The sequence below is a fragment of the Nyctereutes procyonoides genome, unplaced genomic scaffold (genome assembly GCF_905146905.1).
Source record: "Nyctereutes procyonoides isolate TBG_1078 unplaced genomic scaffold, NYPRO_anot_genome, whole genome shotgun sequence".
In the NCBI taxonomy this organism is placed as follows: Eukaryota; Metazoa; Chordata; class Mammalia; order Carnivora; family Canidae; genus Nyctereutes; species Nyctereutes procyonoides.
The window spans coordinates 27173569-27186974 of NW_026575049.1; the positions used below are offsets into that span (position 1 = coordinate 27173569).

At 37.5% G+C, this 13406-nt stretch overlaps 1 protein-coding gene across 2 annotated transcripts in view; it reads left to right on the forward strand.

Annotated features, from left to right (window-relative positions):
• Positions 1–780: 780 nt before the first annotated feature.
• Positions 781–13406, forward strand: part of DMC1 (DNA meiotic recombinase 1) — a 37252-nt gene continuing 24626 nt past the window's right edge. The window contains exons 1-7 of one of the 2 annotated variants that reach the window (XM_055329208.1): positions 781–831; positions 1638–1682; positions 2602–2748; positions 4907–4989; positions 10073–10125; positions 11734–11775; positions 12847–12919. In XM_055329208.1, coding sequence (XP_055185183.1) covers positions 781–831; positions 1638–1682; positions 2602–2748; positions 4907–4989; positions 10073–10125; positions 11734–11775; positions 12847–12919 — 494 coding nt within the window. The remainder of the gene's footprint in view (positions 832–1637; positions 1683–2601; positions 2749–4906; positions 4990–10072; positions 10126–11733; positions 11776–12846; positions 12920–13406) is intronic. The other variant, XM_055329209.1, reaches the window with a different exon arrangement.

Genomic DNA, 13406 nt, shown 5'->3' on the forward strand with positions numbered 1-13406 from the left:
GTAAATACTATAAAACAAAATAGATCTAGTGTTTTATGAAACAAAGGGATATGTTGCAAGGGAGCCCGTTCATAATTAGGAGGCAGGAAGGCATTCATCATATATGACAAAAATAAAATCTATTGATTGAGGGTAGATTAAGTTCTAGGAGCCAGGGAAGATACAGGAAGAATGACATGAGGTCAAAGTTCGTCGGGCATTGTTAACATAAACGTGAAAGGTGAAACAGCAATAAGCAATACTAAATAGCATTCCAAGACAACAAAAAAGATATTATCAGACAGTCATATTTGTGCTGTAGAAAATCAAAAGCTAAGGGACGCCTCGGTGGCTCAGTGGTTGAGTGTCTGCCTTTGGCTCAGGGTGTCATCCCCGAGTAACCGGATGGATTCCCCCATTGGGCTCTCTGCATAGAGCCTGCTTCTCCCTCTTTCTGTGTCTCCCGTGAATAAATAAAAAAATCTTAAAAAAAAAAAGAAAGAAAATCAAAAGTTGAGAAAAGGTGACCAATTTTCAGAAAAGGGAGTAGAAACTAAGCCCCCTACCTTCACATACATATACCCACAAAAGAAACAATGTCAGGTGCCCAGCAAAAAGAAGATACAAAAGCATTCTAAACTAAATATATCTCTTATAGCTCTTTTGGTCCCTGGTGACTTTGAAATGAAATCAAGATCTCTGGGCAAAGGATTTTTGTACTATATGATCTATGACTACTTTTTAGATAATATTTCTTATTTTCCCCAGAACTGATTGTTTTTCTGCTGCTCACCTTTCAAGATGAAGGAGGATCAAGTTGTGCTGGAAGAACCAGGATTCCAAGATGAAGAAGTATGGCTAGAATTTTGAAACATGGGTAGACATTCAGTCATTCCACAAAAATGAAGTTCCTTCTCTGCTAGCTATTATTTTTAGAAACAGAGATGGAAAGAAAGCATAGTTCTAGAGAGAGGCAATATTACAAATATGTAACAACTTGTTTGGCAAAGGGTGCTAAGATTAGCTACTTAGCAACTAAGCGTGAAAGTATTTTAATAACCTAACAACTGGTACCACCATGATAGTAACTCTGCAGGCTGGTACCAAATAGCAGAGGAAGGAGTTCAAGGTCTGGTGGGGCAGAAAGTTGAGAAAACATATTTTAAAATAGGGGCGTCTGGGTGGTGTAGTCAGTTAAACATTCGACTCTTGTTTTTGGCTTAGATCTGATCTCAGGTTAGTGAGATCAAGTCTCACATCAGGTTCCAGACTCAACATAGAGTCTGGTGGAGTTTCTCTCTCCCTCTTCCTCTGCCTCTGCCTGCCTCTCTCTCTCTCTCTCTAATAAATAAATCTTTAAAAAAATAAAATAAGTTAAATGTTATTCCACTCCTTTGGGTTAAGGTCTTAAAAATCTGGACAGGACAGGACAAAAATATTGGGCTTCCCAGCCCTTTCAGTGTTGGTGCATCTTCTAAATTTATAATAATGTGTTTAAAAAACACATTATTGATCCTACCTCGATCTATCTAGAGAAGTGGAATTTGAGGCATTTTGGAGTAACTCATAATATTGAATCAACCCTTTAAAAGATATGATACAATTGGATAATGAAGAATCAAAGCTCCACTTTTTATTTTCTGTTGCATCCCCTTCAGGAATCTTTGTTTCAAGACATTGACCTGTTACAAAAACATGGAATCGTAAGTATTTTTTCAATTTTCAATGTAAGTTTTCAATGTGAAATTGTTCAATTCAGGGTTTCTCATCCTTGACCCTATTGACATTTGGGACTGGGCAATTCTTAGTTGTGTGTGAGGGTTGCATTTGTAAGGTATTTAGTAGCATCCCTGGCTCCTGACCACTCACTTTATGCTGATAGCACCCCTTTTAGTTATGACAACCAAAAATTTCTCTAGACATTGTCATATGACCCAAGGGGGCAAAACTGCCCCCAGTTGAGAACCACTGGTCCGACTGGAGGTGTTCAGGGCTACCTACTACTGTCTTCAACAGAAAATTCAGTTCCTTGGCAGGTGATTAGAGTAAATGATGTTGACCAAAATCAGACTTTGAGTAACAAGATGAATTCAACAGCAGTTCATTGATAGTAAAACTTCTCTGACATTATCTTTTGAAGCCCTCACATTTAATTTCTTTCAGTTGGATTTAGAAAATAGGAGCAAGAGAAAATCCTGGCCCTTTGGTAATGTAGTTATTTGCATTTCCCAAGGGTAGAAGAAAAAAAATTAATTAAAAAAAAACATATTCATAATGAAGTTCTCTAGAAGGAAAGAGCTGAACCGAGGGGGCGAATGTGTGATAAATTTGCTAGCTTTTCTACCAACAGACTTTTCTTTTGAATTCCTTGTTACATTGCCATGGTCTCACTAACATTCTTGGGAAATCAGGGCACAGCCAGAACATTTGGCAGCATGCTGGGTATGTTCTACTCAGATATTTCCAGAACATTTGGCTACATGGTGGGTGGGTTCCACCTGGCTGCTTGTATAAAATTGGCATCGTGGTAGAAGGAGATGGACACAAAAGCACATGACATAGTATGGGAGCCTTGCAGGCTGGCATTTTATCAATCTGCTGCACCCATTCTTTTATTTACAGAATGTGGCTGACATTAAGAAACTGAAGTCAGTAGGAATCTGTACCATCAAAGGGATACAAATGACAACAAGAAGAGCACTATGCAATGTCAAAGGGCTCTCAGAAGCAAAAGTGGACAAGATTAAAGAGGCAGCCAACAAACTTATTGTAAGCAAAATCAATTCTTTGTTGTTTTAACTTAGAAGGGCCCTGGGAGTCTCTGTAGCCTTTCTCATTGAACACCAGAAACTCCTCACAAATACTAGAATCTACAGAGGGAACCCTGAATTTCTGTGGATCACAATCTATTATACCCCTCATGTTAACTTTTGATCACTTCAGTTTCAAAGCAACAACAATTAATTTTTGACAGATTGAGACAAGAGTTAAAGAGACTTGAATACTATAAAGATAATCATTTCTACCAAGCCTTTTTTTTTTTGGATCTCCTTTTATATTAATTTTTCTCCCTTTATGTTTCTATGCTTTAACTCCTCCTTATTTTTGCTTTGTCTTCTCAAATATTGTATCTTTGGTTGTTGCAAAGCACTCAGCACCAAAGAAGTTGTACTCTCATGGTATAGGTCAATTGGTAAGGGAACGTTGGGTTAGAAAAAGACTAACAGTGTGGTCTACACGTATACAGTCGAGATAAATATGACCAAGAATATGCTCACTGAGGCAGATGAACTGTAGCTGAGCTGAACTCATACCTTGGAGCTGGCCCACAGACTATGAGAGGCCCATGCAGCTAAGAGGCTCCAAGCAAAAACATATGCCTTTTACCCTAGCTTTTGTGTTGAACTTTTGGAGGCCAGTGGAGGCACTAGCACTGGTAACAAGAATGTGCGGAAAGAAAGTCACCAAGTCTCTCCTTTTGCAGAACAAGGCTTTCCATATTTACATATGTGTGTGAGGGTCTTATTCCCAGCAACTCCTAGAAGCATTCTTCATGGACGGCCATTTGGTTTCCTTCCTCAGAGGCAGTTGAAGTGTGACAGTGATGACAGTGGCAGTGTGGTCCTGAACTTGGAGACAACCTAACTGAACTCTTCTGAACCCAGCTCAGTTGCCCTAACTTCTGAATAAACTCAGGCGGTATATTCACAGGTCAATTCTACAACTGCCCTAGAGCAGTACCCAGAGTTTTTAAAACTGCCACTTTAGAGTTCATAAGCATTACTCTTATTTTCCTTGTAAACTAAATCCCATTATCAAAGAAAAGAATCCCTCTCCTTCTCAAGCATATACTAGTGAACCCAGAATCTGCATCCTTTCTTAACTAAAGCTGTTTATTCTTAGAAAGAGATTGAGAGATAGAAGGCGGGAGGGAGGGAAGGAGAGGAGTGGAGTGAGGGAGAGAGAGACAGAGAGAAAGGAAGTTAATTTAGTAATATAGTGGTTCCAAACATTAGTGCTTATCAATGACCTGGAGTGGCTAATAATGAAGACATACGCCCAGACTTGTTGAAATAGGATAGGGCCTCGGTTTTTTTTTTTTTTTAAGAGTTGTGAGTTTAAACATTTTATTTACTTATTTTACAGGGTGGGGGAGGGGCAGAGGGCAAGGGAGAGAGAGAACCCCAAGTAGGCTCCAGGCTTAGCACACAGCCCTACATGGGGCTTGATCTCATGACCTGAACTGAAATCATGAGTCAGAGACTCAACTGACTGAGCCACCCAGGTACCCCGGTTTGGGCTTTTTAAACCTCCTGTCAAGTTCTCCAAAGTTTGAGAACCACTGTCCTATGAAACAAGAACAGAAATACATTAGACCATATTATTAGAGCACATCAAGCCCTGTTCTCACTAGTTACACTACTGCATCGCTACAGCTCATTGATTTGACAAATAAGTAGCATTTCTACTGCTGACAGATATTGTATCATGAATAGTGAATTTCTGTGCTCCTTGAAATTTCCAGAGCTAGGGGGAAATGATGCTGGTCAATGGAATCATTTAGTAAAATACCATTCTGCTTTGTGCAATAAATATACCTCATTTAAATTTTACAGCTACCCTATGAGAGAGACACTGATCTTATCCTGATTTGACCCCAAAAATAAGTTGGAGTACAGCAAGATTAAGTAGTTTACCCTAAATTACACAACTAGTAAGTATTAGAGACATATTTTGAACCTACATAGGGCAGTTCCAGCACCCATTTTTTTAACCATGATCTTGTGCTGCTTTCAAAGATAAATAAATGAATTGTAGCTCATATCAAATGATGACCCTGATAATCAAGTAGAGAGTTTTGGGCAGCATTTGAAGTTAACATCATCATCTTATACCCTTTTGAACCTTTCCTTTTGTCTTTCTGTAGGAACCAGGATTCTTGACTGCCTTTGAGTATAGTGAGAAGAGAAAGATGGTTTTCCATATCACCACTGGGAGCCAGGAATTTGAGTGTGTATCTTGTATCTTTTACAACCACTAGACACAATCTTTGGAATGCTGGATCTTTTTTCTTGAGTTTGTTAGAAATAGCTTCTTTTTCTGAAGTAGCTTTTTTTTTCCTGAAAGACTACTAAAGCAAACAAATTCCAGATGATTTGTAGAAGCAAGATTAAATTTCTTATAAGAAATTCAGACCCAAAATATAAGTAGTTTTCTGAATCAGCCTGTATTTTTAAAACCATCTTGAAAATCAGTTTAACTTTTCATTTCCTTTTCTTCTTGTTGATAAAGGAAATTCCATTTCACTTTTGGTTTTACTTAAAAATCATTTGTTAGATTGAATATTTTAGAAGAAATAAATTCAGTGGGTTTTTTTTGCTCTTTAGCATCAGAAGCTCTTACTCATTAACAAATTCTGTCTGCTCTACCTTCAACAACAAATCACCCTATTTCTTCATTTCTTCAACAAATAAATTACAAGGAATCAAAAAAGATGAAGTCAGGGAGAAGACGTACAGATTAAAAGATATTTAAAAGACATTTTACCTAATCCCCAATATATGGATTTTATTTGGAGCCTGATTCAAATACACTATAAAAAATAAGATGTATATGAGACAATTGGAAGATTGAACACTTACCTTTTTTTAAGATTATTTATTCATTTAAGAGAGAGAAAGGGAGTACAAACAGAAAGAGGCAGAGAGAAGAGAAGCAGACTCCCCACTGAGCTATGAGCCTGATGTAAGGCAGATAGATGCTCAACCATCTGAGCCACCCAGGTACCCCAGAATTACTACTTTTTTAGGTAATAATGATAATATGATTATGTTTAAAATAAGAGTATTCATTTTTTAGAGATAACTACTGAAATATTTAGGATAAAATGATATATTGTCCAGTCTCTGCTTAAAATAATATGAAAGGGGAAGGAAGTAATTAGAGGTTTATATGAAAAAAGATTGACCATGAGTTCATAGTTGATAAGTGTTGAAGCTAAGTGATAGGTACATGATGGCTCATTAGTATACTGTTTTTTTGCCCACTTTAGTTTATGTTTGAAACTTTCCATTATAACATTTATATATTTTTTTCCATGTGTGTGTGTATAGAAAAAAGAAGAAATAGGAATTCAATTAATTCTCTACCACCTCCTCCACTGTTACCTTACTGGTTTAAACTATCTATTAATATCTCCTCTAGAGTATTATAATGCTTCTAGCCTCTCTCTTTCAGATCTTGCCTCTACTATTTATTCTTCACACAGTAGCTGGAATGATCCCTTTAAAACTTAGGTCACAAAAAAAATAAAATAAAATAAAATAAAATAAAACTTAGGTCACAGGCGTCTGGGTCATTCAGTCGATTGAGTGTCTGACTCTTGATTTCGGCTCAGGTCATGATCTCAGGGTCATGGGATCTAGCCCTGCATCATGGGGTTCCATACTCAGTGGGGAGTCTGCTTGGGATTCTCTCCCTCTGCCCCGCCCCCTCTGCCCCACACTCTCTCTTAAAAAAAAAAACAAAAATCAACAAACTTAGGTCAAATCATGACATTTCTCTGCCCAAAACTACTCTAATGACTCCTCATCTCAGAGCAAAAGTCAAAATCCTCTTTAATCAACTCTCATCTTTTTATTCTTTTTTCAGTTTGCTATACACCAACCACACCAACTTCTTTGCTATTCCTAGAACATGCCAGATACACTCCATCCTCATGGTCTTTGCACTTACCATTTCCTCTGCTTGGAATACTTTTTCCTTCTACATCTGCATGGCATACTGTCATCTCTTTCAGATCTTTGCTAAAATGTCCACTTCTCAATGAGGCTGCTTTAATCACTTTATTTAAATATTTAAACTCCCTGCCTTCATCCTCTGCATTTCTTTTTTTTTTTTTTAAAGATTTTATTTATTCAGAGGGACACAGAGAGAGAATGAGAGGCAGAGACACAGGCAGAGGGAGAAGCAGGCTCCATGCAGGGAGCCTGACGTGGGACTTGATCCAGGGTCTCCAGGATCACTTCCTGGGCTGCAGGCGGCGCTAAACTGCTGTGCCACCGGGGCTGCCCATCCTCTGCATTTCTTATTTTCTTTCTGGATCTAATTTTTATTCATACCATTTAATAACATCTGACATACCACATATTTCACTCATTTACTTATTATTGTTTATTGTCTATTCTCTCACTAGAATGTAGTAAGCTCCACAAAGTGAAGGATTTTTGTCTTTTGTTCACTGCTTTACTCCAAGTGCATAGAACAATCTCTAGTGTAAACTAGGTGCAGAAGCTGTTTTTAGGCAAATAGGCTTAAGTGATGGAATATATAAAGGGCCCACAGTGACACCCTGGCTGAATCCAGTCAGGCCTATCAGGCAATGCACCTCAAAGTATCTACAGGCCCTAATAACCACTGGGCTACTTACAACCAGGCACAGTTTACCAAAAAAAGCAGAATTGCATTCGTTGCCATGTTTCCTCATCTGTCCCTTTTAAAAACAGCCACTCCCTCAAATAAATAGAAAATAAATAATAATAAAATAAAATAAAAACAGATCCCACTTACTGCTTCATAGCAGACAGCCTTTCCCTTGCTCTCTTGCCTGCGCCTCCCTTGCAGTGTATTCAATAAGCTATCTCCTCTGTCCTGCCTCTGGTGAATCCTTCACTGCCAGGACTGTTGGCTACCACCTGATCATCACCCCACATTAGGGGGTCCCCATCCGATTAGGACAGACTCTATCTATCTATCTATCTATCTATCTATCTATCTATCTATCTATTTATGAGAGACACACAGAGAGAGGCAGAGGGAGAAATAGGCCCCGTGCCAGACATGGGACTTGATCCTGGGTCTCCAGGATCATGCCCTGGGCTAAAGTTGGTACTAAATCACTAAGCTACCAGGGCTGCCCAGGAAAGACTCCATTTAAACACCACACTAGGTTCTCAGTAAGTATTAGGTGACTGCATGAATAAAGAAATAGTAAATGAAGTAAATTGGTGAAGTGTAGTATACTATATATTCCTCTTATGGAGATTCACAGTGTACACCAGCCTACTAAAGGATCTAAAATCCTGTCATGGGATCCCTGAGTGGCTCAGCGGTTTAGTACCTGCCTTTGGCCCAGGGCGTGATCCTGGAGACCCGGGATCGAGTCCCACATCGAGCTCCCTATATGGAGCCTGCCTCTCTCTGGCTCTCTCTCTCTCTCTCTGTCTCTCTCTCTCTGCGTCTCTCATGAATAAATGAATAAAATCTTAAAAAATAAAATAAATAAAATAAAATAAAATAAAATCCTGTCATGAAATACAACACCTCTTTAACCTAGGATTACCCCAAATTTTAAAAATCAGAACCCTTCTTTCACGTAACAGCTAAGGAAGAGTCTTTGGGAAATCCTACCCCAAGGCATATTGGTCAAAATCAGGTTGATTAACAAAACAATTTGATTTAAGTGACAGCTTGATATTCTCCAGTCATTCTTCCACATCCTGGTTTAAGCAACATTGGGTTGAAGGAATTCTTACTGTTGTAGTGAGTTTTCTGGTGTCCTCGGTTTTAGTTTTGGGCACAGAAAATACTATTCAAGAACTAGGTTTTTAAAATTTTATTTATTTATTCATGAGAGACACACAGAGAGAGGTAGAGACATAGGCAGAGGGAGAAGCAGGCTCCCAGCAAGTAGCCTTGATGTGGCACTCAATCCCAGGACCCAGGATCCCATGTCCAAAAGTCATGCTAATAGAAATAAGAAAGATTTTAAGAGTCTCCTTCCAGGTCTTAGTACAGTTAACACAATTAATATTTGTTGTATTTAATGAATGAGTGACATAATGACCTAACCTTAAGTCTTTTCACATCAAGAATATTAAATACACTGAAACACTGAGTTGTCAATTAAATATATGCTGTCAAAATCTGACAGTTATTCTTCTAACTGCTAGCATTACCTATAATACTTTTGAATATTTCCTATCCTGACATGTTCTTCATTGAGTTCTATTTGTGTAAGACAGACCAATCATGGTTTCAATCACCAGAATCTCCTAATATCTATTTTTCATACATTTCTCAGTATATTTAAACACTGGATATTCAGGGGATCCTAGGTGGCTCAGTCTCATAAGCCGTTTGACTCTTGGTTTTGGCTCAGGTCATGATCCCAGGCTCCTGAGATGGAGCCCTATGTCAGACTTGTGACTCAGTGGGGAGCCTGGTTCTCTCCTCCCTCTGCCCCTCCCCCTGCTCATGCTCACTTTCTCTCTCTCTCTCTCAAATAAATAAATTTTTTTAAAAAGATATTATTTATTTATTCATGAAAGACACACGGAGAGAGAGAGAGGCAGAGACACAGGCAGAGGGAGAAGCAGGCAGGGAGCCTGACATGTGACTTGATCCCGGGTCTCTAGGATCAGGCCCTGGGCTGAAGGCAGTGCTAAACCTTTGAGCCATCGGGGCTGCCCCAATAAATTTTTTTAATTTAAAAAATAGGGGCACCGGGGTGGCTCATTTGGTTAAGCATCTGCCTTCAGCTCAGGTCATGATCTGGGTCTTGAGATGGAGCCCCACTCAACAGGCAGACTAGTTCTCCCTCTAACTCTCCCCCTGCTTGTGAGTTTTCTCTCTGTGTGTCAAATAAATAAAATCTTAAAAAAATAACAAAAATAAATTAAAGAAAACCACTAAATATTCAGTTGACTTTTAGAAACATAGTCCCAAGCACAATATGAACAATCCAGTTAATAACTAAGACCATTTATTCAAGCTGCAATTCAGTTCTAAAGAATAATGAATCTTAAACCTATATAGCCCATTTCCTATTGATATTCAGAAGTAAGAGCAAGAACAACAGGACTTATATGTTTGTTTGTTTTTTTGATCCACTTTGCCAATATACCAGAACCTATGGTCTAAAGAGGTAGAGTGCCATTTGTCCTCCCAAGAATTCCCGTTTGTGATGGTGGATAGATAGATAGATAGATAGATAGATAGATAGATAGACAGATAGATATGACACAAATGGTACACTTTCTTCTTTCTTGATCTATTTCTGTTCCTTTTACTAATGCTTACTTTCTATTTCCAGTAAGTTGCTAGGAGGTGGAATTGAAAGCATGGCAATCACAGAAGCTTTTGGAGGTAGGTAGAACCTTAATATTTTGTTAAATGAAAAAACTTATGTACACACATACATATATAATTAAACAGACAACCAATAGTACATTGTATCTACTTTGAAATTTATGTTGAAATCTTAATTATAATAGAGGGCCGTTCTGGGCTGGAATTAAAATACATTCTAACATTAACGGAGAAGTCTTGTTGGCATTTGTCATCTTTTTGTCTCTGACTTCCATAGAAGAGAATAGACTTTTTTCTTCTCTCGTTACTTCAAAAGGTAATTGGATAATGAGACCAGTCTTATTTCTAGGATATGCATGCTCCAGGAACATAGAGAGTAGATTTTTTTCTTCTCAGATTATATATCTTCTATTTTTCTTCAAAATAATTCATGCTAAACTATTTTATTTTTTTATTTTTTTAATAAATTAATTTTTATTGGTGTTCAATTTACCAACATACAGAATAACACCCAGTGCTCATCCCGTCAAGTGTCCCCTCAGTGCCCGTCACCCATTCACCCCCACCCCCACCCTCCTCCCCTTCCACCACCCCTAGTTCATTTCCCAGAGTTAGGAGTCTTTATGTTCTGTCTCCCTTTCTGATATTTCCCACATATTTCTTCTCCCTTCCCTTATATTCCCTTTCACTATTATTCATATTCCCCAAATGAATGAGGCTAAACTATTTTATATGCTGTGCCATACAATTCCAGTATCTGCAATCCTTGGAGAACTAAGTCTGTTTTTATGTTGTTGATGTTCCTGTCAACATAGATAAATAAATCTGGTTTTTATTATTTCTGTTGACTATCAGTCTTAGTGGCTTACTCTCTTGTGTATTTTTTTATATTTGTGAGCTTACTGCCTGATTTTTGATCTATGGGATTTCACTGGACCTAAAATGGTGAGTGGGGAAGCAGAGAGAATTTGCTTTTATTGGGAGGTAGGGCATACCACCAGTCTGAGACTCCTTCAGCTTTCCCTTGAGGATCTCAGTGCAGTGGAAGAACCCTAGGCCCTCCTTCCTTGTAGTAGGGTCTTAAATTTTCATTTATATGACTAAAATGAAAAAACTCAGTATTTTTTTCCCTTTATAGGGAAAACCCAGTTCTTTCCTACTGTATATTTTTTCCTGGAAGTCTCTTACATAAACACTTCACTTCTGACACTTCTGGTCACCAAATACATGGATTATTTTCCCCCACAACAAGCAATTATCCAAGAATTCAAGTCATTTTTGACACTGTCTACCCAGAGATAGCATCAGATTCCACAGCTTAGGGGCACCTGAGTGTCTCAGTGGTTGAGCATCTGCCTTTGGCTCAGGTCGTGATCCTGGGTTCTTGGGATCGAGTCCCACGTTGGGCTTCCCACAGGAAGCCTGCTCCTCCTTCTGCCTATCTCTCTGTGTCTCTCATGAATAAATAAATAAAATCTTTAAAACAAACAAACCTTTAAAAACTTATTTTTACTACTGGTATTCATATTGCAGGATCTTTCCATGACACAGTGGTACTTTATATGTAAGATTTGACAAAGAAAATACTCTAAGACTGTTTTTCATTCTTTATGAAAATAGCTAAAAATTAACTATGTAGTTTTTGTTTTTTTCTATATTTCACAGAATTTCGTACTGGAAAAACCCAGCTGTCTCATACCCTCTGTGGTAAGGATATATAACAACCACAATAATGATAATAATCATAGCTTTTGCTTACTAATTTATTTTGTGCCTGGAACTTTATATAATCTCATGTAATCTGAAATTTGCAAGGAAATTAAAACTCAAAGAAGCTAAGTAAACTGTCCATGGTTACACAAATACTAGAACTAGTCTTTGAACGTGTGATGCTTGAGGTAATGTTGTATGTGCTGCACTCTGAACCACCTGAATGGTAACAGGGAGGAATTGAATGGGTATATGAGGATAGTGTTGGTAGTGGGGAGAGGCCCTCATTGTCTCCATTTTACCCATTCTATCTTCTCTATATCCTATTGACAAGAATGTTACAAAATTAGTTGAGACCTAGAATCTCCAACTTTCCATGGAGTGAAGTTGGCCTTATAAAAGACCTAAGAATAAATTTTTCTAAAACAAAATAAACAAAAATACCTCCTTTTGTACAAAGATGTTACTCTGTATTTCTTTGACCTAAACAGAAGGTTTAGGCTCCAGTCTTGGCTCTACCATTAATAACTGTGTAACCTCACGGAAGTTACTTCACCTTTCTAATTTTTCCCATCAGTAAAATAGGAATAAGGATAGTGCCAAATTTAAGGTTGTTTTGAAAAATAAAGGAAATAATACGTGAACCCAATATAAAGAAATTCCATAGTGTCAACTACTAATACCTATAAAGAAAATGCATTTTAAAATTTGACCTGCATTAATAGGACGGTTACTTAAATGAGTTATATAACATAAATTATGTTCGTGATTGTTTCTTATAGGAAGAAAGTAATACTTAAAATCTATTCTTTAGGAGAATTTTCATGAATATCTCCCATTGTGAGAGATATTGACATTCTTTGTTGAACTACCATGTTGATGGAATACTTAACAGTTTTACCACTGGTTAGTAATAACATGCTGTTTAGAAACTAAGGGGTCATGATTTTTTGTCAGATTGGTGAAACAGTAGCAACCAACATAAATCCTATGTTAATTTATATTTTTACTTGTACCAAGTTTATTCAATTCTATTAATATTATTTCTTTTTTTAAATTGCTTCCTAGTGACAGCTCAACTTCCAGGAGCAGGTGGCTATTCAGGAGGAAAGATTATCTTCATTGATACAGAAAATACTTTGTAACCTTTTTATTTAAACAAGTTGCTAGCATAATAGTGTGATGTAATAATGTTACTATAAAACAAAGTTTGAAATATATCATTCCTATAATCATCCCCTAAACCAGCAAAACTGAGAAAAGCCACAGGGAAAGCAGTTGTTGGTAGGGTTTTCAAATCACCCTTTATTTAAAAAGTTTCACTTTTCTAGATGGGTTTGGTGTAAAATTCACAAAATGGATACATGAGACGAATTTATATTTTATTTGTTTTTAATCCTCTTCTCCAATTAAAAAGAAGATTGTTGACTCACTGAAAGTCATGGTTCAACATATAGGGAAAGGAAAGAAGAGAACAAAAGCACAGAAGGGAAAAAAGCAGAACCTGTTTGGGTCACAGAAAGAATTATAGTTTAATTGAAATGTAAGATATTTCAGAATTAAGGCTGGAAAAGTGATTTGGGTCTTAGATATGAAGGGCTTTAAAATGAGATGATGGGTGTAAATTG